The sequence below is a fragment of the Chelonia mydas genome, chromosome 2 (genome assembly GCF_015237465.2).
Source record: "Chelonia mydas isolate rCheMyd1 chromosome 2, rCheMyd1.pri.v2, whole genome shotgun sequence".
Lineage (NCBI taxonomy): Eukaryota > Metazoa > Chordata > Testudines > Cheloniidae > Chelonia > Chelonia mydas.
In genome coordinates this window covers 171948911-171974954 of record NC_057850.1, presented here as the reverse complement: position 1 = coordinate 171974954, position 26044 = coordinate 171948911, and the positions used below count along the sequence as shown (strand labels likewise).

The window sequence follows — 26044 nt, the reverse complement described above, 5'->3', positions numbered from 1 at the left end:
GGAACTCAACAATGTGTGTGAGTCACTGAAATTGTTCTATCTATATTGCATTTCATCTGTCATGGTGTTTCCCCAACCATGAATCTTAGGTCCTTTTGGGGTTCCTCATGGTCTTCTGTGCCAACCTACATCATTTTGTGTCACTTGCAGATTTTACCTGGTCATTTTTCACCATATTCTCCAGGTATTTATTAAAATCATAAAACACTTGTCCTAATATGAATCCATAATAACCTCCCTCCATGAGAAAATTGACCATTTGTTCCTACTCTTTGTATTTCCTCTCTTAATCAGTTTATAATCCAGGACAGACCTTCACCTCATACCCCTTGATTACTTAGTTTCCTCAATAGCCTTTTGTGAGGGACTTATCCAAATCCATAGTATACTGACAAGTGCATCTTTTTAAAAAAACAAAAAACAAACAAAAAAACAGCTGCTTAGCTGCTGCTGTTGTACCAGCCTGTTAACACTAAAATATTTCCATACTTGGAGGACCTCAATAATGGGGTCTTTTCTGGGGCTTACCATCACCCCAGCCATCACAATATTCTTTTCTGAAGAACTGACTTATATGGGGTTGCGCCAATGTAACTGACAGGAGAACTTGGCCAATGAACTGTAGTTCTAAATATACCACTTGTGTTTAAAACACGCTCCAATTCATGTATCACTTCAACACAATATTCCTAATAGTTGGTGCTATTATGATCACCTGCTCGCCCACAGTACATAGAGGTACCTGCTAAGGCTGCTGTGTTATTTTCCAGTCTGCTTTAGGTGAGGTAGTTACCTTTGCATTTAATGCACTTTCTTGCTATTTCCTTCTACATAGCAGATTCAGTAAATCTGGTATGTAGTCTGACTTGTCCTCAGTCTTGACTTGTCTACTGTGCCTTCCAGGACTTTTAATATTTCATTGTGTCTTACAGCACTAGTGCCTTGGGGTGCAGCTACACTCCAACAGGATAAAACATGCTGAAGGCAGCATTCTCCTACATATTCCGCACCTCATCATTTTTGCTTGTATGTTCCAAATTAGCTGTTGCTGAAAGGCTGAGGACAGCTCTCAGATGGGACTGTGTTCATTCTTTGTACATCTGCATTCCAAATTTCAGGCCAAGAAAGTTTTCTTCCTGCAGCTTCTTCCCACCACATCCACTGTCCCACCTCATTACCACAACTCCATGCAATCCCTTGTTTTCTTCTCTCACATTAAAATGTAACTTGCTCTTAATCATTTCTTCTCTGCTGCGCTCTTGTTGCTTTGTTCTTTTATGAAGACCATGCTCTTCTTTCTCTGTGTTTCAATGTCGCCACTAAATTGCGGTGTCTCAGTCTAACTTCACTCCCTTCCTTTGCTTTTCATAGTATCTGATTTTTCTTGATGATGCCGATGACACCAGTTTCTCATTTCTTCATCTATTGCACATCTATGTCTCTGGCACACTAATTACATTCTCCATAATTCTTCAGCCAATTACATGGGTGAAATAGTGTAATTTTGGGGTAGAAACAGCTTTGTCCATTATCACTGTTTTAGTGTGGTAGACTAAGGCTACAAAATACTCATAGTAACCTTCCAATAAAATTAAGGATTTCAGAAGTCTGCAAGGTCACCTATCTATTGGCTTTCATTGGCTTTCATCACAGTAGTATCTGAGAGTGTCACAACCAATACTGTATCTGCAAAACATCTCTGTGAGGGATGAAAATATTATTATCTCCATTTTACAGATGGGGACCTGAGGCACAGAAAGATTAAGGCTTCAATCAACTTAATATTAAGCATGTTAGTTGGTCTCATCCCTGTTGTGTTAAGCACTTAAGTATGTGTTTAAGTCTAATTGACACAATCGTATTTTTATTTCAGTACTGATGGTGGGCCAGGAGACTGAATGCTGCATATAAAAGTATATTTTGTAGTACAAAAAATAAGTGTGTGTAATCAAACAACCAACAAATTCCATGAGGAAGATAGATGTATGTATAGGTGTGTGTGTGTGTGTGTGTGTATGTAGGGGTGTGGATGGATGGAGGACTAGATAGATACACATACTCACACCTATACCAGACATATATATATATATATCCTAGATGGGGGGTTGGGGTGTATACAGATATATACCTATACATACTGTGGCAGAGCATCAGCTTTGCCTCGGGCGGGGGGGGGGGGGTGGCGGGTCCTGTGCTTCTAGGCGGTTAGGGTTTGCCTCAGAGGTTTGCTGTGACCCGCAGTGTAGCTTCTCTCCCCTCCTAGAGGCAAGGGTTACAGCTTACTGAGCCACCTTCATCAGCAGCCAGTCAACAGGTTTGGTGTAAGAGCCCTCTTTAGTCCCAGTCCTCTTTCTCAGGGAGTATTTGTGGTGCGGGGGCAGTGAGGGAAAACCCAGGTCTGCCCTCTTCTCTGGGTTCCAGCCCAGGGACCCTAATTGCCAACAGCAACAGATAGTTTTCCTGTACTACCGGAGCTATAGCCCTTCCCTTCCCCAAACAGCCCCTCCTAGGTACCTGACCATGCTTATCCTTCCAGCTCTTTCACTGGGCACCTTCTTTCTCCCAGTCTTCCCAGAACACACCTTCTTGCTCCTACCAGCCAGCCTTTCTAAAGGGGCTTCCTTTTAAACTAGTCCCAGCCGGTTCTGAATGGGCTTCAGGTGATCTGATTAGCCTCTTTCCTTTGATTGCTTCTAATCAGTTCTTAATTGGTTCCAGGTGTCTGCCTGACTTAATTGCTTCTAGCACGTTCCTGACTGCTCTGGCCCCTGCCTTGGTCAGTCAGGAAACAGAAAACTAGTCATCCAGTGTCCAGTGTGTTTTCCTTCTACCAGACTTTTGCACCCAACCAGTCTGTGTCTGTCATAATACATATACTTTCCTCAATGAATTTGTTGGTTGTTTGTGGTACATCATCAATAAAAATCTGGCTGCTGATCAACTTTCTCTTCAACCTGATTTATTGTGGTCATAGGCTGCATTTTACAACTCAACAAGTTGGACTTTGAGTGTGCAATTCTGGTCCCACAAGCAAAGCTCAAGGAATAGGGCCTTGCAGGGGGGACGTAGGCAGATGCTGTGGGGATGGAATCCTTGTCCCAACTCAGGTGTAGGATCCAGTGCATCTGCATGCCCTATTCACAGCTATGAGTGTTCACAGGCTGTACTAGTGGCGGTGCCTTGCTGTTCTCCCCGTGTGAAGGTTTGACGCGCAGGATGCACAATGTGTGTGTGGACTCTTTGACCACACCACTTTCGCACATGCACACACACTGTTCGGCTGTGCAGTGTTTGTGGAGTCCCCCATAACATGCTCCCTAGACATCAGATGATTATAAGTATATTTTGAAATGTCAAATATGGGTTTCGTTCTGCAGTCAGATCCACTTGTGTAAAATCTTACTCCTGTGGAGAACTCCACATAGGAGTGAAGCTCCATGTGTATAAATCTATTTGCAAGACCTGACCCTCTGAGGGTGGATAGAACGGGATACTTTGTGTTTGTACTTGGTGTGTGTATGCTAAATTTAGGCTTTGGGTACAGTGTTTAGGTCTGAGTGTGCCTGCTTTGGTGTAGCTTGAGTGTGAGTGGGATTTGGTGTGAGGTGCAAGCATGTAAGGGTGTGCGTTTTGCTGAGCACTGCAAGATTAATAAATTGTTTTTGAATGCCATGCCTGTTTATGCAGGGAATAACATTACAGTATCACTAGTTTTGAGGCCCAAAGGAAAGATAAATAGAACACATCTTTAATAGTAGAGAATGTGGGATAGACATTTATTAAGGCTGGTCAAAAAATTTTGATTGAAACTATTTTTCAATGGAAAATTGGGTTTTTGACTAAATGAAATTCTTCACAAAAAGTGTCTGCTTTCCAATTTCAATTTTTTATCAAAATACTGGATGCCTGAAACCCAAAATATTTCTACAGAAAACTGAAATATTTCAATTCTGAAGTGTTGCCATGTTGCCTCATGGAAGTTGCATTTCAGGTGCCTTATGCTCCCATTCACCTCTGTGAACTGGACTTCATCTCTCATGATGTGCTATATCCATGACACTGTCATGATGCACCATCTCCCCTCACCAAGAGGAGAGGCTGTGGTGCATCATGGGATATGTAGTCTAAACAGGGAATCCAGCCTATAGAGGGGAATGAGAACATCAGTCACCCAAACTACAACTCCCATGAGGCATCCCATGCACATTTCAGAATCAAGAAAGTTCATATTTTGATTTTGTGAGAAAAATGCAATTTATCCATGGAAAACTTTGACAAAAAATAATTCGTTTTCATTTTTGTCAAATTTTCCATGGGGGAAAAAGATTCTGACCAGCTTTAATTATATTTCTCAAAAAACAGTACTTACAACAGAAAAACTACAGTCCTCTATTTTTATTACCAAAGTCTTATTTTTAAATTTTTCATACCATTCTTGTCATTCCTGTTAATGTCACCTACTCTGTCCGTTTTCCTCATTCATGTTGCCTTTCTCATCCTTTTCTGTTCTTGATTGGTTGTCTATTTCCTCTTCTCTCAGAGTTCCTCTCCTTTCACTCTTTTCTTAGGGGCATATTTTGCCTAGATCTTTGTCCATACTCCAAGTAAAGTCAATTTCAGTTCTGTGTGCAGTCTGGGAGCAGACTGTTTCCCCTAGTTTGGTCTTTATTTCCTCTTCTCTCACTCTTCTCCTCTCATAGTCTATGCAAAATCATAGCACACTCCTGCAATTTATGTTCCACAATTGACTTGTAACTTTCTGGTGCAGGTCAGAAGATCACCAATTTCACCTGTGGGCCTTATTGTATATTTACAGTCAACAATCCCAGATGTGGCAAAATATCACACACAATCATTTGAGTGACAAAATTCAGTTTTATGGGCATAATTCTGTCCTCACTTACGCCGGCATAAATCAGGACTAACTCCATTGATGTAAAACTGGGGGAAGAGAGATAATAATCTGGCCCTTTCCATTTATGTACTTTTGTGAAAATGCAGTCATATTCCTGTAAAATATTATGCTCCATTTTGATGTTTTTCATGTTCATCTTATTTCTGTGGCTGTAGCACACACATGCATCCCTGCCAGATTCTGATCAGTGTTGCATACAGTAGTTATTCTCTGTGTGCCCACTATATCCACCTACACAGAGTGACACATACAGCAACAGCTGCTGCAATTTCTATACACCCTTCTGTCTTTGGATGGAAAATGTAGAATAGTCATAACTATATCTCATGGCTTACATACATGTCCAAAACTGGAAAAACGTCAACGCTTGCATTAGCTTGAATTGATTGTGTCATCTGGAAAAGTCAAAGTTAAACAAACTGCCTTATTCACAATTTAATCATCACCTCTCTTTAAGTCCTATTTCTGGAATGGAAATTATAGTGGGTGAAAACAGAGAGTACTTTAATGCAATTTCATGTCATAGAACACCATCATTGTTCTTTAAGCATGACATCTGCAGCCCACCCATCACACCAGTAAAACAGGGGGTTTGCAGGAAACTATACAGGAGGGAGAGAGGATGGAATCTACCCTCTACCCATGGATATGATATGGGATAATTCTCCAGCCTTTCTGCAGCGACTGGAAGAGAAGCCACCCACTCAGAGGCACTGCTCCTGAAAGCACCGTTCTAACGTGGCTTATGCACAAGGGATGGAATGGCCAGCTCTGCCATATTCAGCTCCCTCCATGATTCCCTACCTCCCAGCATTACCACAGTAGTTCTGCTATGTTGGGGGTTTTCCATGAACATTTTGCCCATAGGCAAAATCCTCCCCAGCTGAAAAAAAATCTTTATGGGTATTTCATGTATCGAGATCTTTGAAAGTTGCAAGTATGTCAATCACATCCTTGGCCAGTATAACTCTGATAGGCCGTGAAGTTCTTTGGAGAAAATCCAATTGTTTAACTAAACCTCAGGACTGTGAAATGATTTTGTTTTTCGATCCATAAGGAAACCATAGTAGACTAGAGCTGATAGACTGACTTATACAAGGAAATGAAATTAATCATTAAAAAATTAACATGATTTTCCCCCAACCCCCAATTTTTGAATTGTTCTATAATAGGAACAAGTACATTAAAAGTAAAAAAGATGCAAATATGTGTTCCAAAGGAGGTGGTAAGCCACCTTGAATTAGAACAAATACATCTAACAGGTATCAGTTGTTCTGGGTACTTTAATTGTGTCTCTGTTTATCATCAGTCTTTTTGTGTGTATGTGGAATGTACTCCTAATTTTGGGTGCCACTAAAGATGCCAAACAGACCTCTTACCTGAAGCTACTTGTTCAGTAAAATCGAACAATAATTTTCTTTATGCACCTTAAAAATTCAAATGTAACTCATTCCTCCTCAACAACACCAAGTGGTTCTTTATTTCCTCACTGTGAGGACTCACAGGGCTAACAATTAGCATGACTTATGAGTCCTTTTTGTTCATTTTTGTAATCTTTTAGGCCTACAGAAAGAATCAATACATTATAAAGCGATAATAAGGACTTGTTATCTTAAGATGATATATTATGATATTTTACTGTAGTCTAATAAGGCTGTGCCAAGTTATAATAAATCTATAATATTAGGATATAGTAAGGCTGTTTTATATTATAGGATAATATATCCCACCTTCATTCCTGGTAAAGATCTCCCCTTGAATTTGAGGGAGTTTTGTGTAAAATAAGTGAGACAGACTGACCTCACTGAACATTAAGCGGTGGTGGTGCTGTCTGGCTTGTTGGAAAAGGTGTGTTCCCCTTTAAGGGATAGGGAGTGATTTGCAGTGGCATTTCCATATCAGGTCAGCGGGGGGATGCTCACCCATCCCTGCCCCCTGGTGACCAGAAGAAAAGGGGGGACTGTATATGTCTACGCTGGTACAGAAAAAGACCTCTTTTATCCGGACCAGGCAGAGCAGCATACACCCTCCTGCCTGTGGAGGTAGTTAAATACCAGGTTTTGTCATGATCCACTGTGGGCATTATGCCAGTCACACCTTTCTCAGAGGGATGGGAAAGAATTTTTCCCTCAGCCCCAGGTAGGCAAAGCGACATGGGGGGAGGATTCGCCTTCCCCACAGCAGGGTGGGGGTTTAGTTTGGGCAAAAAAGAAATGGGAGTTAGGTTATGATGTTGCAGCTCACTGTGTAAGCTTGGGGTGGATGTCCAGTGCAGGTACTCCATAGGGAAGGGATACGGTGATCAGATAAAATGGATTGGTAAAGAAGGTATTCTTTAAAGGAGTGGAAAGAAGGGGGGCTCGGGGCTCTTATGACCAGTATGTCCAGGAGTCATCCCTCCTGCTCCTTTATAACCCCCCTTAACCTTCATTTGAGGAGGGGATTAGGTCCCAGCAGTGAACTGGGTAGGAACCAGGATGGGTAAAGGGGGAAGACAGACAGCAGCCCTCCCCTCTTGGGTACGTGTAAATGTTTATGGAATTATCTGCACTGTACAATTTTATCTGCTGTGTACTCCTGGACATTTAGGAATAAAGTTGCAGCCTAACTGAATGACATCCAGTGTCTCCTGTCCTCCTTCCGGCATACCTGGACAATGGTCTTTAGCTTTTCAGGCCTGCATAAGAGTCCATTTATGAGGAGAAAGGGTCTGATTCTCCTCTTGCTTCCTCCAGTGTAAATCAGAAGTATCTCCACTAAAGTTAACAGGGTTATACCATTGTAAAGTTGGTGGAAGATCAGAGTCAGATCCATAATGTATCATGGTATATGAATTGCATCTAGCCATATTTGAGGAACATCTTAGCTATTGGAAAATAGAGAGAGAAATGCCAATCCTGATGGTACGTGAATGGATTTCAGCAGTGTCACAGGGTGCTACCAAGAAAGAACAGGTTTGTGGACTAAGTAATAATAAGGCATTACAAATAATTTTGAATCATTGGCTAGTGTCACAAAATGGACTGTTCCTTTATTTATAGTCCCCATGGTCCCACTCTGAAAGGACCCTTCCACCTTCATGAAACTACATTGACTACATTACATAGGGAATTAGGGCTTGTCTTCATGGATCAGGTTGTAGGGTGAGGGCTTATACTGATAAAATCAGAGTCTTGCTGGATGTAGCAGGAATCTCTCTGATACTCATTCCAATAAAAAAAATATAAAGAACCTGTGAAGTTTTTAGTAGTAGAGAAATTATCTGATTATATTAAACAAAATTGGAAGGGTGGTTGCTTGACGCAGCTCAAGCTGCCCCAGTAAGCCCTTTGTGATCTAACTTTGCACATGTTATTATATGCGCCTTCAGAGTCAACAGTTTCTTTGGGAAAGTCTCTGATTACTAGTACATTTATAAATTTTTATTCTTACATTTTAACATATAGCTCCATCAGCCCTCCCAGACGCAAGTGGGACAAGCAGCCTCACAATCCAACCTTCTGCATTTGGCTCACAGTCAAGCATCTATGTCTCAAAGCCCAGTGCGTCAGGCTTCCTCTTCTTCCTCCTCATCCTCCTCCTCTTCAGCTTTGAGTGTTGGCCAGTTAGTCAGCAGTAAGTATTGCGCCCTGGCTCTCTCTTTCTCCTATCTGTTTGTTTCCATTCTTGCTTATCTTCCTTTTCTACCTTTCCTTCTTATTCATATAATGGACTGTATATTGCTAACTGGAGTAATCTTTGCCAATAAGAACTGCTCAGTGCTGTGATTCAAGGGGCCTAAGAAATCCAAACCAGCACTAAAAATGGTCCTAAAAACTGTAGTAGCCCTTGATTGATTACCCTAATCGTGGACAAAGTGGCAACCTATCCTCATTCTTAAAACTAAAAGGTATTTCATATTGTGCCAGTCTCTAACTATCTGAGATCAGAATGATACCTACATGAGGGGTGGACTACCCAACATCTGCCTACTGTGGGGTTTATGCATCTTCCTTTCAAGCATCTGTTTCTGGCCACTATCGAACAGTATGCTTGACTAGATGGATCTTGGATCTGATCCAGGCTGGCAAGTGCTTCGTTCCTTTAGCCAACCTAGAAACTGAAGCTGGTACAGAATATATCAGCCTGCTTTTTAAGTAGTGTATCTTTCCAGGAACATATGACACCAGTGCTCAAAGGTATGCACTGGCCGCCTGCTGGTTTCTGGATATTGCTTAAAGTGAGGTTTATTTTCTCCCAACAGCTTCAATGGGACAAGATCAGGAAAATATGAAAAGATGTACACAATATGTGACGCCCTTAAAAAGTTGCCTTACATAACTAAAGATTAATTTGTGTGTTGACCGATTGTGTGAACTGACTAATTTGTGTGTGGAAACGGGAGTAACCGGACAGTAAGGCTTCCCTTTACTCACCTGTGTGAGCTGCCTTGACCTTGAATTCCAGCCATAAGTGGTCAGAGGCACTGTATGTCCAATTACTCTCCATTTTGGGCAAATGGAAGGAGAGTGGGCAAGGAATGAACAAAGCCTTGGCTCCATCCCTACCCATACATTGGCCAGCATGGCTGAGATAGTACACCAAGGGTAATAATTTAGGACCTGATCCAATGCCCACTGAAGTCAATTGAAAGCCTCACATTGACTTCAGTAGGATCAGTCCCTTACTGCTCCAACAGGCAAGCAGTAAATCAGTACCTCATGTGGGGAGCAAGGGAGGAATTGTGGCCCTTTAAACAACAATTTGGTCCCTGTCCTGCTCCTGAGACAGTAATGTACCCACTTTCTAAAAGCTCTGTCTAGTCTTGAGCTACAATTCAGCCCTATATAATTTTACCTCAGTAGGGATTTCCAGTATTTATTTCATGTATAATTAGTGAGAATAGTAACATTGCAAATATTCATGTGCCCATGTCTATTTAAAAGAGGTAAGTTACTTAGGGGTGACATCTGTGTGGTAATCTAATGAATTACTTAGGGCAAGATTCTGCCATCCTTACTCACATTGAGTCATAACTTACTTTACAGGTAGCCCTACTGAAATCCACTGGCTAAGGTGCTACTCAACATGAGTAAGGGTAATAGAATCTGGCCCTTCATAGCTTCCAGTGAAATACATTTTCCATGTTGTCTGTTTCTGTTTGTTTTTCATTCTATGTATATATTTTCTTTGTGATTTTACATCCGTTTTCCCCCAATATGTTTTCTAAAATCTTTCAGCCTTTTTTAAATTTCTGTATATTTTCTCTAATCCCCTCCTTTCTTTCCTTTCTATTATAGATTATCTCCGATGATGTTCTGTGATACCTTTTTATGTTTCCTTTTGTGTTTCCTTTTTCTTTTCTTCTCTCTCTCTCCCACTGTCTTTTTTCTTTAAAGGTTTTTATTTTAATTTTAGCTTTTAAGGTCAGATCTTGCAGTTGTTAGTCCTCATTCAGGCAAAGCTGTTCATTGGGGGAGAGTGATAGCTCAGTGGTTTGTGCATTGGCCTGCTAAACCCAGGGTTGTGAGCTCAATCCTTGAGGGGGGTCATTTAGGGATCTGGGGCAAAAATTGGGGATTGGTCCTGCTTTGAGCAGGGGGTTGGACTAGATGACCTCCTGAGGTCCCTTCCAACCCTGATATTCTATGATCAATTTAAATAAGAGTTTGACCTGAGCAAGGACTGCAAGATTCACTCTGTTTTTTTTCCTTTTCCCTGTATGCTGTACTTACCTTTATTCTCTTATCCTCTGTGTGTACTCTTCTCTCAGATAATTCACTCCTTCTCCCCACTTGTTTTCTTTCTTTCTTTCTTTTTTTCTTTCTTTCTTTCTTTCTTATTCACATACCCCCAAAGAAAAAATGTTAAGGGTCATTTTTCTCCTACTTCCCCATCCAGTTCCCTAACCTCTAATTCTTCTTCCCCCGCATTTCTTGATCTTTCTCACCACACATTGCTATGAATACTATATCTCTCTTCCTCTCGCTATGGGACCCATCTCTCCCTGAATCCCATTCTCTCTTTGTCTATCCAGGTCACCCATCACCATAGTATCTGAGCACTTCCCACAAATAAACTAACTACAACAAAGCTATTTCTCTCTTCCTTTTCCCCTCTCCTGTGAGCCCACATGTTTCCCAACTGCACTGTCTTGTCCTGCCTCTCCCTACTCTATTTACTTTCTGTTGTCCTTACCTGACCAGCTACGCTCTATTCTGTCTTCCACAGTGAGGAAGTCCTCACCCACATCTTCCCTCTTGCTGGTGTTCCTCACACCAGGAGTTCTACCTTCCCTCAGGGTGTGTTATTTCCTCTGCACTGGTTTTTGTCCATTACTACACAGATAGGAACAGATTTTCATTCTGCAGGAGAAAAAGCATACCAGGCCTTACTTAATCCCTGCAGAGCTGACACTAGAAGGAGACATCCCTGAAGAAGGAGGAAAGCTCTACAAGACAGGAGAACAGGAAAGAATCTGTAGGAGCTTTTGAATCCCCTGGTTTCACACCAGATGCTCTTGCCTTCTCCTCCATTAATACCCCCAGCACCAGAGAGGAAATTCCATGCGGTGTCTTCTCTGTCTCCTCAAGTGGAGGGGTTCCCAGTATGCATCTCTCCCAGTAGAGGTCCCAAATGGCTCCTTCTCCTCTCAGCAGAAGCTGGTAGCTCTGCAGCCATGGTAGAGCTTTAATCTAAACACTGATACTATTGACCATGACAACTCCATAAGACAAGCATATACCCCTTTTTCCTCATTGGCATTGTACTATCTACTCCACGCTATCAGCTGGATTTAAAAATCAACCACCTTCTTTACAATGTAGAATGAGAAATTTGCATTAAAACAGGAGGGAAATTACAGACTTAGCAAGAAAGATGGCAAGAAAAATCTAACCTGGCAATAGTGTGAGATGGGCCTGAGCCATTATAGATGATTGTGTCAAAGGAATCATACAAAAACTAATTTTCTGCATATATGAGCAGTAAGGGTCTGACTGAAGTCAGAGGAGTCTTGCCGTAGACTTCAGTGAGCTTTGAATCAGACTCTAAATAGAAATCTGATCAAATCTGATCCAAAAGCTACTTTCTGCAAAGTTCAGGGGTGGAAGAAAGTATTCCAGTACTACCCCTGTCTACTAATACAATCCCTATTGTAAAGATATCACATGAGAGTAACATGCCATTTCACTAATACAGATACCAGCTAATCTCTACCATGCATGTCAGATATTTTCCTCCTCTGTTCATGTTTTGCATGATAGGTTTTGATCTCCATGCCCAAGGAGGAGTTCAGGCTAATTCTTCCCTAGTCCAAGATCCCAGTTCAGGAAATGACCTACAGGAGGAGTCCACTCTTGCAACCCTGCCATAACAAAAGAGTCCAGTTGAAATAAAACTCAACGCAAAGCATCCATAATCATGTACAAACAAACAAGCCTTAGCTTCTTACTCCTTTATCCTTTCCCTCCCAACAGGCTTCAATCTTTCCACCGACTCCCAGCAATAGCTATAAATACTCTTAATACTGAGTTTGCTGCTTTCAGAACTACATTTAAAAGTACTTTGGAAATGGCTGATTTGTCCATTGGTCTGTCCCTAGCATCCTAAAGCAAAGAAAGGAAAGAAATGGGGGAGGCCATCATCTTAGTGCTTTGTATCCTTTGGATTATTCAGGGACTCTTTACAATGTATTGTGTCAGTGGGGTTATATACATTTCTGAAAAGATTTAGAAAGGCGTAAAAGGCACTTAGGCTCCCAACTCCCATTTGTGTCTTTGAAAATTTCCCCCTTAATAACCAATGTGGTGTGTAAGTCATGTGTGTACATAAAGTAGGAATATTTCAAACATTTATGGGGTAACAGTTACCTTCTGTGAACAATCAAACTTTGTAAACCCGAATGATCTTAGTTATATTTACACACACCAACTATATATAAAAACATACAATTTATACATATATATTATGCACACACACAAATGTATAGTGTGTGTATATATTCCCTCCTTTCTTTCCTTTCTATTATAGATTACATATTACATATAAGTCCTAATTTATCTGAGTACATGCAGTCTCCACTGACTTCAACAGGAGTTGCATGGTTGAGTGCTCAACACTACACACACACGCGCACACACACATGCATACAATAGCCCACAGTATGGGATATAACCCTCTGCAATTTCATTTAAAATCCAAGCTGTTTTGAAACTGTGGAAGAGAAAAGTAGCATTGTTTCTGATAAAAATTATTTAGGGTTTCTAATCATCATAGGCTAAATTGATATGCTAAAAATCTCTCTCTTTTGCTCTCATTCATCTAAGAGACTTTTTAGATGACATTTCAATCCTAAGGGAATTTTTACATCAAATTATAAACCCCTGAAAATGAAAGCTTTGTTACTGACAAGTCCTTAACTGTAGCAGTACTAGCAGGAGCCACTATAATGTGGTGTTCAGCACAGTAATGTCGTCTAGCACCGTCCTCGGACAGCTCCTTGCATTTACAGAAATGGATGGGTTATTGTGCTGAAAACTTTTCACCTAAGAAGTCTCAGGAATGAGGTGAAGAACAATAGAGATGTCTCGTGGGGAGAATGCCTTCACTACACGCAGGATTGAACAAGACTTTGAAATCTTCCACCATCCTAGTCCCATGCTGTCTCCGGCTTGGTGAATGCTTTCATTTAGCCAGGGATCAGTAGCTTGCGGGGGGGAAAGTTTCATTCTCCAGCTGTTGTGTCATTTCCCTTGATAAGTCCTAAATTGACCGAGTTATCCAGCACCAAAGGAGCCTTCCTATGGTAGACATCCTTTATTATGTGCCCTTTCAGGGACAAAGGTTTCTGTGTCAGTAAACCGCTATGGAGAAAAAGGACAAATTTATTCTCACAGCTTCATAAGCATTATCTTCTGGGTCTAATGTAAAAGTAAAATATTGTGCAGTACTACCATCTAAAGCACGATTGCTGAAGTTGCAAATACTCTGCTGCTTGGTTGGCAGCCTGATGGGGTGCAGAATGTAAACCCTGAAAGGATGTTTCCCACAAAGACATGTTTGAAGCACTGGTTACAAAATTAGGATGTTTCAAACAGAAATATTTGGATGGGATGGGCTTGAGTGGTGTTTTTGGTTTTCCTTTGGTTGGTTTGTTTGCATTTGGTCCAGCTAAAGCAGAAAAGTCTTAATTTCAAATTTAAAGACTCAGCCCATTTTCATCAGTTGTGCACATTTTAAGCTCCAAAGGAAAAACAAATACCAGCCCCTTGTGTGAGCCAAAGATAATCAGAGAAGATTGTGAGCGTTATTTGTTGAAACTGGAGGAGATTTTCAAAGGCAGGAATGGTAGTGAAGCATCTAAATCCCATTGATTCAAAAAATAATAGCAAAAAAATTTTAAGTACATCAGAAGCAGTGCTTCTGTTTAGCAGTACTGCTAAACAACCACTGGACGATCGAGATGCTAAAGGAGCACTCAAGGATGATAAGCCTATTGCGGAGGAACTAAATGAATTCTTTGCATCATGGCTGAGGATGTGAGGGAGATTCCCAAACCTGAGCCATTCTTTGTAGGTGACAAATCTGAGGAACTGTCACAGATTGAGATGTCGTTAGAGGAGGTTTGGGAACAAATTGATAAAATAAACAGTAATAAGTCACCAGGACCAGATGGTATTCACCAAAGAGTTCTGAAGAAACTCAAATGTGAAACTACTAACTGTAGTCTGTACCCTATCATTTAAATCAGCCTCTGTACTAAATGACTGGAGGATGGCTAATGTGACGCCAATTTTTTAAAAGGGCTCCCGAGGTGATCCCGGCAATTACAGGCCGGTAAGCCTGATTTCAGTACTGGGCAAAGTTGTAGAAACTTTTGTAAAGAACGAAATTGTCAGACACATAGATGTATGTAATTTATTGGGGAAGAGTCAACATGGTTTTTATAAAGGGAAATCATGCCTCACCAATCTTAGAATTCTTTGATGGGGTCAATAAGCGTATAGACAAGGGGGATCCAGTGGAGATAGTGTACTTAGATTTTCAGAAAGCCTTTGACAAGGTCCCTCACTAAAGGCTCTTAAGCAAAGTAATCTGTCATGGGATAAGAGGGAAGGTCCTATCATGGATTGGTAACTGGTTAAAAGATAGGAAACAAAGAGTAGGAATAAATGGTCAGTTTTCAGAATGGAAAACGGTAAACAGTAGTGTCCCCGAGGGGTCTGTACTGGAATCAGCCCTATTCAACATAGTCATAAATGATCTGGGAAAAGGGGTAAACAGTGAGGTGGCAAAATTTGCACATGATACAAAACTACTCAAGATGGTTAAGTCCCAAGCAGACTGTGAAGAGCTACAAAGGATCTCACAAAACTAGGTGACTGGGCAAAAAAATGAAGATGAAATTCAATGTTGATAAATGCAAAGTAATGCACATTGGAAAATATAATCCCAACTATACATATAAAATGATGGGGTCTAAATTAGCTGTTACCACTCAAGAAAGAGATCTTGGAGTCATTGTGGATAGTTCTCTGAAAACATCCACTCATTGTGCAGCGGCAGTCAAAAAAGGAAACAGAATGTTGGGAATCATTAAGAAAGGGATAGATAATAAGACAGAAAATAGCATATTGCCACTGTATAAAACCATGGTATGCCCACATCTTGAATACTGTGTGCAGATGTTGTCACCCCATCTCCAAAAAGAGATATTGGAATTGGAAAAGGTTCAGAAAAGGACAACAAAAATGATTAGGGGTATGGAACGGCTTCCATATGAGAAGGAATTAATAGGACAGGGACTTTTCAGCTTGGAAAAGAGACGCCTAAGGGGGGATATGATAGAGGTCTATAAAATCATGTCTGGTGTGGAGAAAGTAATAAGGAAGTGTTATTTACTCCTTCTCATAACACAGGAACTAGGGGTCACCACATGAAATTAGTAGGCAGCAGGTTTAAAACAAAAGGAAGTATTTTTTCACACAACGCACAGTCAACCTATGGAACTCCTTGCCAGAGCCTATTGTGAAGGCCAAGAGTATAGCAGGGTTCAAAAAAGAACTAGATAAGTTCATGGAGGTTAGGTCCATCAATGGCTATTAGCCAGTATGTGCAGGGACGGTGTCCTTAGCCTCTGTTTGCCAGAAGCTGAGAATGGGAGACAGGGGATGGCTCACTTGATGATTACCTGTTCTGGGCTAGATGGACCTTTGGTCTGACCCAGTACAGCCGTTCTGATGTTCTTAAGTTCTTACAGTGGAGGCACCTACCTGCCATTTGTGCCTTTGAAAATCTTCCCTACTGCCTTGAAATGAACTGTAAATACCTCGGTCTGCAAACTTGGTAGCATTTTAGTGAAGAAAATAATTAAGAATGTTTTGTAACTTCTGACAGTACCAATCTGTCTCTGTTAGAGGGAAAAAATCCACTTTACACTTCCCAAGAAAATATAGTAATCCTGGACGGCTCAAACATAGTATGAAGCATTTACACAATTTAAAAAATATTTCAACAGATCCTCAAACAGCCACTGGCGAGGTGGATGGGGTGAATTTGGAGGAAATCCGAGAATTTGCCAAAGCTTTTAAAATCCGGCGCCTGTCTCTTGGTCTGACCCAGACTCAAGTTGGCCAAGCTCTAAGTGCCACAGAAGGCCCAGCCTATAGCCAGTCTGCCATCTGCAGGTAACCAGTTACATAATAAGCTATATTCTCCTCTCTTTGTTCTTAATTGTATTTATTAGTCCGGAGTATACGAGTATTTTAATCATGTGTCCTTAGAATTCATTACTTACTTAGACTAGCGAATAATGTCGGTATCTGTCAGATAAACTGTGCTTACTGTGTGCCTCTAAAGCAACTTTTGTCTTTTCCTTTTTTAACGAAAGGTATGAAACAATAAATACGTTCCTGGCATTGAGACTTAATTCAGTAGTGGAGCAGGAGACCCTGCTGATGCTGTATAAGCACCAGCTGACCCTCTTCATACTGTGCCATTTTCTACAGATAGGGTTACTGAACAGATATTTCATGGCTGCATCCCTGCTAAGTTAAAGCCTGTATTATTGTGGTTTGCACTTCACATACAGGATGTTAATGATGATTTACCTAGGCAACACAGAAGGGAGAAAAAATTCAGTACATGATATCTTGCAAACTTCCGAGCGTTCATCTTTTTATTACCCAAGTGTTAAAAAAAATGTACAGAAAATGAGTAAGAATCCGCTCTAATCTTAAGAAAAAAAATGATGCAGTCTTGATGGAGTTAAAGTGAAGTAGTCAGAAGCAAACACCATGTATATGTGTATGTATGTTACACTAATCCCATGTTTATGCATGAGGTAACAAACACACTTAGGTAACAGCTTTTTCCTCTTGGGCAATGCCTTATAGTCCTCCTCCATCAGTGAAAGCCAAGAAACCAACTCTAAGCTCATTTAAGTGGATTTTGTTCTTGGTGATCCATGAAATGCTCTGTCTTTTTATCTGCTCTTTATACTTTTAATGTATTCCCCATAGAACGGAAGTGTACTTTTCCTGCAGTTTAAGACTAAGGTTATAAATAACATCAGTATGGGGTAGTGAGCTTGCAGCTCACATTTTGCTCAATGATTTTCCATAAAACCCATTGATTGTTGTTAAATACAAAAAGCTCCATAGGATCCTCTCACTTCTATGGTCTCCCCTACTGTTTTTTCTTATAAGATACCTCCCTGTAGAAAATAACCTTTATTCAGTCTATACAAGGATACTACTGCTGGGAAATTTGTTTCAAGACTTGTATATTGTTATACCAAACAACGTGTACTGAAGCATCAACACTAACAAGCAACACCAATGATATGAATGCGATTGCTGCTTGTTAATTTTATTTCTTCTGTATGGTCAATTGGTAAAGAACACCTAAAACAGGAAGTGTTTTTAGCAACTGCCAATTTGTAGTAGCTGTAGATTGCTTTTTAACATGCCATACTTTAAGCTTATAAATTGCAGTTTGCTTTGCTTATGTTTGGTTTATTTTCATCTTGTTTCTCCCCTCCACTCCCCTCCCCCGTCTCCCCCGCCTTTAACATGCAGATCCCAGTAACCTGGTTGGGATGCTTTGAATTACAATGAAAAAAGGATTACCCACGAAGTGATCAGAATGAAAAACACAGCTATGATTAAGTTAGAAGTAGATAGCTAATTAAGGGCCAGAAGTGGGGAGCCTGACATTAAGTACACACTTACCCCCCTCCCCTCAGTAGCCCCATTGAGATCAGTGGGAGTATTGGAGGAGTGAATCAATGCTGAGCCTGAGTAACAGGTTCAGAATCTGGTCCCAAATGCTTGCAAGGTTATCATTTTTACCTTTTCCCCTCTACCTTTTGAGGCATCCCATTGGGATGCAATAATCTGTAATGACAGTGCACTTCTTGTTAAGCACAAAGGCAGGCCACTTCATGAATAGCCTTCCTCAGAAATACTGAGTTCTCTCTTTCCCTTAATGATACAGAAGCAGCTACTGTATGAACATCATGGGAAAAGGATAAGCAAATTGAATTTCCAACTCACACGCCCTAGTGGAATATCTTGGTGCCATTTGCAGTGCATGCAATATAATATTCCACTTTACGAACATATTCTTCATGCAAAAATAAAATGCAATACATATCAATATTGGCGCTTTCCAAACTTGTGACACAGTTATAAAAATACATTATGCAATCAAAATATCACTGGACAACAGGAGGGGAAAACCTGGCAGTCAGTACTGCCATAGGAACCTAACCACCAATTATACATTTTCTGGCGCATTAGTTATTCCCCTCAATTGTTTGTGTGTGAGAGATTATATTTGCTCCTGGGATGCTTTGGAAGCTTGCCACTTGGTGCATCCAGAATTCTCTGCAGTTGATGCTGCACCAGTAGCTACAGAATCCCAGTTCCAGACCCTGGGTTAAGAGGCATAAAGGCATGGATTCGGTCTGCCTCCTCTTTAAGGCATCTTCTAATTACCAAGAGCAGTGGCACTTTCACACCATGAGGACTGGATAGTGCAAGAGGATGCCATGCAGTAATGTTGCTTTTCAACAACATTAAATATTCTAAGGTCGGGGTGGAAATGAGGATGGGAAAAATACAAATGAGTGATGTTACAGAATTTGATTAAAGTTAAAGAATTTTAAATGTAAAGCTAGACAAAATGAGAAAGCAAAGCAGCAAGGACTTACAATGAAGACTTGAAAAGTGAAGTTAGTTCTTACGGTTGTTTTTGAAAGAATGAAAGCTCTGTGTGGTGTTTCTTCAGATATTTCACAATATTTGTAAAACTTGATCTGAAATCTAGCAAAGGACTTTTGATGGCAAAACGATACATAGAAGACCTCATTTACAGGAAATGATATCATTCCAGCACAGTTTGCAGATATCCCATAATAAACCCAGCTTGGTGCCACAGCAGATTAGTGCACTATTATGCTGGGTTTCATCCGAAAGGCATGAGTCTGTTTTAGCACGTTGTGCGGGCATTCAAGATAATTACAATGTGTCCAGCTGCTTGAGCCGAACACTACAGTAGCTATGGGAGGTTTTTTTCCTACCCAGAGAAGGGACACGGTGTTAACTTGCATACAGTGAAAATTGCTTTAAAAAAATGGGAAAAGAAATCTGAAATTCAGAGGCTAGCAGCCACTGTTGCTTTGTATTACTAAAGCTGTGGCATTTGGACAATATGGGATGGAAGGGTAAACAAGATAATTAATCGTGAATAAGAATCAGTTGCCTTTGATATCATTTCCTGTAATTAGGTTTAGTCTTCAGGCATTTGAGGATCATGAAAAATTGATCTTGAACTACAAAAACTGAACTTTATAGCCTGTATTATGTAGCATATTGAATTCTTGGTATTTTGTCACAGTGCTCATTTTGTGTTTGCTTAACTATCTATCTGTATATACCTAGATATATGATGGCTTTCCGTTGTAATCCATTGTAAATTACCTCTGCCAGTCAATTAGTCAGGCAGGCAGGAAGTCCCACCCTGGCAGAGCATCAGTGTAAGACTCTTCTTTCTCAATTTTCCCTCAGACACACCATCCTGAGAAGCCACTTTTTCCTACCACAGGAAGCCCAAGAGAACACTATAGCTAGCAGTCTGACAGCCAAACTGAACCCTGGCCTTTTGTATCCTGCCAGGTTTGAAAAGCTGGACATCACCCCTAAAAGTGCCCAGAAGATAAAGCCGGTGCTTGAGCGGTGGATGGCTGAGGCTGAGGCCCGCCATCGAGCAGGTATGCAGAACCTGACTGAGTTTATCGGAAGCGAACCATCCAAAAAGCGCAAGAGGCGTACCTCATTCACGCCACAAGCTCTTGAGATCTTGAATGCCCACTTTGAGAAGAACACTCATCCCTCTGGGCAGGAAATGACAGAGATTGCAGAGAAACTGAACTATGACCGGGAAGTAGTTAGAGTTTGGTTCTGCAATAAGAGGCAAGCACTGAAGAACACAATTAAACGTTTAAAACAGCATGAGCCTGCGACAGCAGTCCCTATGGAGCCCTTAACAGACTCTCTGGAAGAAAACTCCTAAAAAGAAAAAAAGAAAAAAAAAAAAAGGAAACACACAAACAAAAATTTAACCATTTGGACTCTGAAAATGCCCATTCATCACCCTTGTAAGTAAAAGACTGAGAAAACTACAAGATGGACAGAATAGTTTATAAATGTCCGTGGGTTTTCCTATATAAAAACAAAAAACAAAACAAAAAAACCACCAAACAAAAACAAACAAAATACACAGCACTTAGTCTGTGTGTGTGTTGTAGAATTAGCTCCCCCCACCTACCCAAAAAAGCCAGTTTTTTAAATGGACTTAAAGCAAACCAAATAACTGCTTACTTTTTTTCTGTGAATTATGAAAATGTGAATATGTTTTAAGGAAAAGAAAAAAAAAAGAAAAAAAAAACCTTTTATCTGTTTAAAAGAGAATACAAGCCTGCCACCTGGAGGAGTGATTGTAGCCTTTCAGGTATCAAGTGCTGATTCACTATGAAAACTATTAACCAAAGTCAGAAACATGGCATTGCAAACTAGATTGTTAGTCTACTCTTTTACAAGCTTAAAATTGTGTTATGAGTTTTTACATTTGTACTTTACAGAGGAAAAAAAATAGTACGATTAATTTCTCCCACCCTTTGTCACACCCCCTACAGGTGGATATAACAGGTGTTAAAGCCATTCCATAGTGCTCACAAACACACATACACACACATACACACACACACATTTTTTTTATCTGCACAGTTTTGCAATCTCCAAGTGTTTGTGTGCCAAAATGACTTTCTTTTTATTGTGAATTGTGGGGTTCAGTATTTTTCCCCTGAAAGTGTAAAGTATTGGTTTCTATTTTGATTTGTCTAACACATTTCCTGCCCCCTCCCTCTTCTCCCAATACTGTTTAAAGATTTTTAAAAGAAAAGTGAAACCTAAACACTTTTATATAGATTATGTTGAAATGCAATAGAGGACAAAGAAGGATTAGAATTATGTCTGAGGAACTATCAGTGTAGCACACACGCTCAATGTTGTGCTCGTTGTCAACAGCATGGCTCCTGATTTCTCTGTCCTTTGGCCATGAACCTGGAGAGGTTACCAAAACTAATTTTGTAATATAAACTGCACACTTGGTTTGATACTGCATCTATGGTACGGTTCTGTGTGAAGCAATTTCTCTCCAAAGTCTGCTAGCCAAAGAAGTTTCGTGAGAGTCCGATGAAAACAAACAAAAGGACAGGTCAAGAAGTAATGAGGACATTTTGATCATTACACCCTTATGGACTGTTTTACTACTTTTATCTTTTCTGCCTTTCTTTTTTTTTCTCTCCTTTTTCCTCCTGGCACCGACGTTTTCCCTATCAACTGCTACTCTTGGAATGTGTGTGGGTTTGTGTGGGTGCGTACTGCCATGGCAGGCTAAAAAACCTAAACAATCAGGATTTGGGAACAATGCATTAAATATCCTTTGGGAATGGGGGAGGAGGGTCACTTGTGACATTTTTCATCTGAAAAAAAATTTTTTTGAAAGGCAACTTATCTCACTCTGTGGCTTCATTTCCTGATGGACTTGGCATCTTCTAAAACTCTATGGTCATTGGATCAAAAAATATATCAAGGCTCAGAGAAGGAAAAGGGTGTGGTGTGAACCTCACCTGAAAAACTCATATATAGATCCAAACTTCCTTGAAATTCTGATCCAGGGTTGTGGGCTGGGCTATTGTAAAGGTAAAGGCCACATCCTGATCTGGACTTTCCAAAAGTTCACCTCTGGGAATTAGGTTCAGTCTATTGTACAGATGTAGAGTAAAATTCTGCTCTCAGTTATGCTGGTATAAATCCCAGTTAACTCCACTGATTTCAGTAGAGTTGGTCTGGATTTTTGAGAGTCTAAATGGGATCTGAATCAGTCCCAGAACTCTGGAACCTTCAAATTACACCTGCAGAATTATTTTTTTCAAGAACGCAGGGCCTGATCCAAAAGCCACTGAAAGCAATAGAAAGACTCCCATTGACTTCAATGGGCTTTGGATCTCACTCTCTATGCTTTATTAATGGAATTCACCATGTAGTATGAGAAAATCTCTGCAGGGCCCATGGAATCTTAAGGCTCCAGAGATCACCTTCCATGTGTGGCACGGCATCCAGATCTGAGCTGCTCAAAGGAGAAGAGTGATGTGGATTCACTGTCCCAGGTTGGACTCATTCTAGTGAATACTTTTTAGGCTTTAAACTTCAGCAGGGTGTATAAGGATATTTTTTTGTTGTTCTTTTTTCTGAGGGGGGAAAGAATAGTCACTTTCCCTGCTGTTGAAATGTAAATATCTGTGAAAAATAAAATCCTACTAATAAGTGCAGGTAAATTTTGTAAGGGGAAACAGAAAATAAAAATCCCTAATCCAAGCTGTGTATTCGAAGTGATGAGCGAAATAACTTCATAGCAACATCTGCCCCTCTGGGTCTGCTTCTTCTTTTTCTTCTTCTTTTCTCTTCCTCAAGCACACCTATATAGCTAGTTAGCTAATTAAGGTAAAGTTGTGGTATGTATATTTGTGGCTGCAACTGAATTCATACAATGATCAGGAGACCAGCTTGGAAACTATGAAGAATAGACAGTGTTTGGAAGCGGATGCTCATAAAATCCTACCCATCTCTTCAGTATGCAACTAATTGGACTACAGCTTGTCCAGTCATTAATACCAGCAATGTGATCACCCATTCCACCACCTCTGAAACTCCACACACACATACAAAATCAACAGCCCTGGGACCAAAATTGTCATCCTTGCTCTATCAAAAAACTAGAGTTCATATCTCCCAGGAACTGCTCTAAATTCTGCAAAGAAAAATTCCCTGAGAAGGAAAGTTAACCAAACATCACATAAAGGATGCTAAATGTTTAAAAATATAAAGCAGTTATATAAGGTCTGGTCTGTTCAAAAGTACATACTGGAAGGATATAACTAGGACAGTGAAAATGTAAAATAAATACAAATCGCCAGTTTGGAACAAAAAAATGAAGCTCATCCCACAGTCTTAAAACCATTCATGTGCGGTGATTTTTTTTTATAGCTTTCTAATTTTGTATTATGTTTTGTAAATTATTTATAAGGTATTGTAATGCTTCTTGTATTAATTTTTTTAATGAACAGATTTTTGCTATAAGGCATATGTGGTGCCTGAACAGATTCTTAGGAGATAAATTATGCACGTCTCATAAATCTTTTTGTTTTAGTTTGTTACTGGCTACATTTCCATTTGTAAACAAATTTCATATATCAATTACATTCGAATACCTTTTAAGTTTCCATGTGACAAAAAGGTAGGCTGCTACCAACAAATGAAACAAGAGACTCTCTAGCAATGTATGATTGCATATCGGTTTTACAATTTGTTTAAAAGGAGATTTTTTTAAAAAACATAATTATTTGACTAATGAACCACAAGTAAAATTTTTGTTCTGTTTTTGTCTTTTTATGTTTTCCACTAAAAACTATTTTGAACAGTTTAAAAAATCAAATGCTTTCAAAACGTTCCGGTTTCTTTATGTTATAACTGAAAAAAAGAAAACAAAGAGAGAGAAAGAGAGAACAAGAAAGCAAAAAGGAGCTAGGAAGGAACAAGTAGAGGCGTATCAAAGAACTCAAGCTATAACCAAAAAGAAATATGTAAAATGCCTTTGCTCGTCTTCTCAATGCTGGACCAAAGCTCAATGTATGTAGGTATATGCACATTGTATAGATATGGCTAAATGTTGCTGACAATCTCGCAATACTAAACTGTTACTATTTAAAAAAAAAAAGAAATACAGAAATAAAACTGTTCATCAGTGTTTTACCTCAGCACTCTACTTGTACCCAGTTAATGACCACCATTCAAATAAGAAATAAAATAAGAGAGGAAATCGATTTCCATGTCAATGTTTGACTGTAAAATCTGTTTGGATAACATTTTGTAATGAGCTTTTTGTCATGTGGTTTGCTTGTTTCCAACTTGAGATTATGTGGGGCACATTAGTTTATTTATTGTTAAAAAAAAAAGTGATATTACTATTTCTTTTTTTGTCCTATGTGCTATAATCTACAGAATGGTCACCAGGGTCACTTATGAAGCACTGCAAAGAGATCTGCTTTTCCATGCATGGAGCATGCAGCAGGAAAGATGGCAGTACGAAATGGACTGTATTGTGTTATTTAAAAAAGAATAATTTAAAAAGGAGTTGATTTGGTGGACTTGTGACCAAGAAGCCAAACTGGATATTTAAAAGCTCCTTACTGCTCTGACTTTGAAACCAAAGCTGATTTATCTGCACAGGTTGCTTAACATTTTAAAAAAACTGACAAAAACTGTACTTAATCTAGAGCAATATCTGTATGGTCAGTAAAGCTGCACTTTGTGTATTTCTTAACAGCTTCAGATCTGTCACTTTTAATTTGTACCATAAAAAATAAAGAATTGTTTGACATGAAAAATAAGCTTGTATCGTGTTTGTCGAAAAACTCATGCATTATTCACATGATCAGAGCTCATGTAATTTCACATCAGTTCAATAAAAAAAATAGTTAAATGCTTGAAAGAAAAAAAAATCCAGATGCTGCCGTTGGATGCACCTTTTCCTGCACGTTTCTGAACACGTAAAAATATTAACTTCTCAAGTGGGCATCCAGGTTAGCATTAGCAATATCTAGGGCCTTACCAAATTCACAGTCTGTTTTGATCCATTTCACGGTCATAAGATTTTAAAAATCTTAAAAATCATAAATTTCATGATTTCAGCTCTTAAAATCTGAAATGTCAGGGTGTTGTAATTTTAGGGGTCCTGATCCCTAAAGGAGTTGTGGGGGGACTGCAAGATTATTGTAAGGGGTGATCGTGGTACTGCTACTCTTACTTCTGTGCTGCCTTCAGAGCTGGGCAGCTGGAGAGCAGCAGCTGCTGGCCGGGAGCCCAGCTCTGAAGGCAGAACTGCTGCTAGCAGCAGCTTAGAAGTAAGGATGGCAGGGTATGGTACTGCCATCCTTACTTCTGCACTGGGTGCCGCCTTCAGAGCTGGGGGCCTGGCTAACAGCTGCCGCTCTCCAGCTGCTCAGATCTGAAGGGAGCGAAGAAGTTAGGGTGGCAATACTAAAATAACCTTGTGACCCCCCCTTCAACTCTCTTTTGGGTCAGGCCCCTCAATTTGAGAAACGCTGGTCTCCCCATGAAATCTGTATAGTATAGGGCAGTGTTTCCCAAACTTGGGACACCACTTGTGCAGGGAAAGCCCCTGGCAGGCCGGGCCGGTTTACCAGCTGCGTCCACAGGTTCGGCCTATCGCAGCTCCCACTGGCCATGGTTTGCTGTGACCGGCCAATGGGGGCTGCAGGAAGTGGCGCGGGCCGAGGGACGTACTGGCCGCCGCTTCCCACAGTCCCCATTGGCCAGGCACAGCAAACCATGGGCAATGGAAGCCGCGATCGGCCGAACCTGCAGAAGCGGCAGGTAAACAAACCGGCCGGGCCCGGCAGGAGCTTTCCCTCAACAAGCGGCGTCCCAAGTTTGGGAAACACTGGTCTAGAGTAAAAGCACACAAAAGACCAGATTTTATGGGGGAGACCAGATTTCACGGTCC

At 40.3% G+C, this 26044-nt stretch overlaps 1 protein-coding gene across 1 annotated transcript in view; it reads left to right on the top strand.

Moving 5' to 3' along the window:
* Positions 1–25125, top strand: part of POU6F2 (POU class 6 homeobox 2) — a 386987-nt gene extending 361862 nt beyond the window's left edge. The window contains exons 8-10 of the mRNA XM_007058726.4: positions 8362–8530; positions 16413–16581; positions 19966–25125. Of these exons, the coding sequence (XP_007058788.4) occupies positions 8362–8530; positions 16413–16581; positions 19966–20470 (843 nt within the window). The 3' untranslated portion in view covers positions 20471–25125. The remainder of the gene's footprint in view (positions 1–8361; positions 8531–16412; positions 16582–19965) is intronic.
* Positions 25126–26044: the final 919 nt, after the last annotated feature.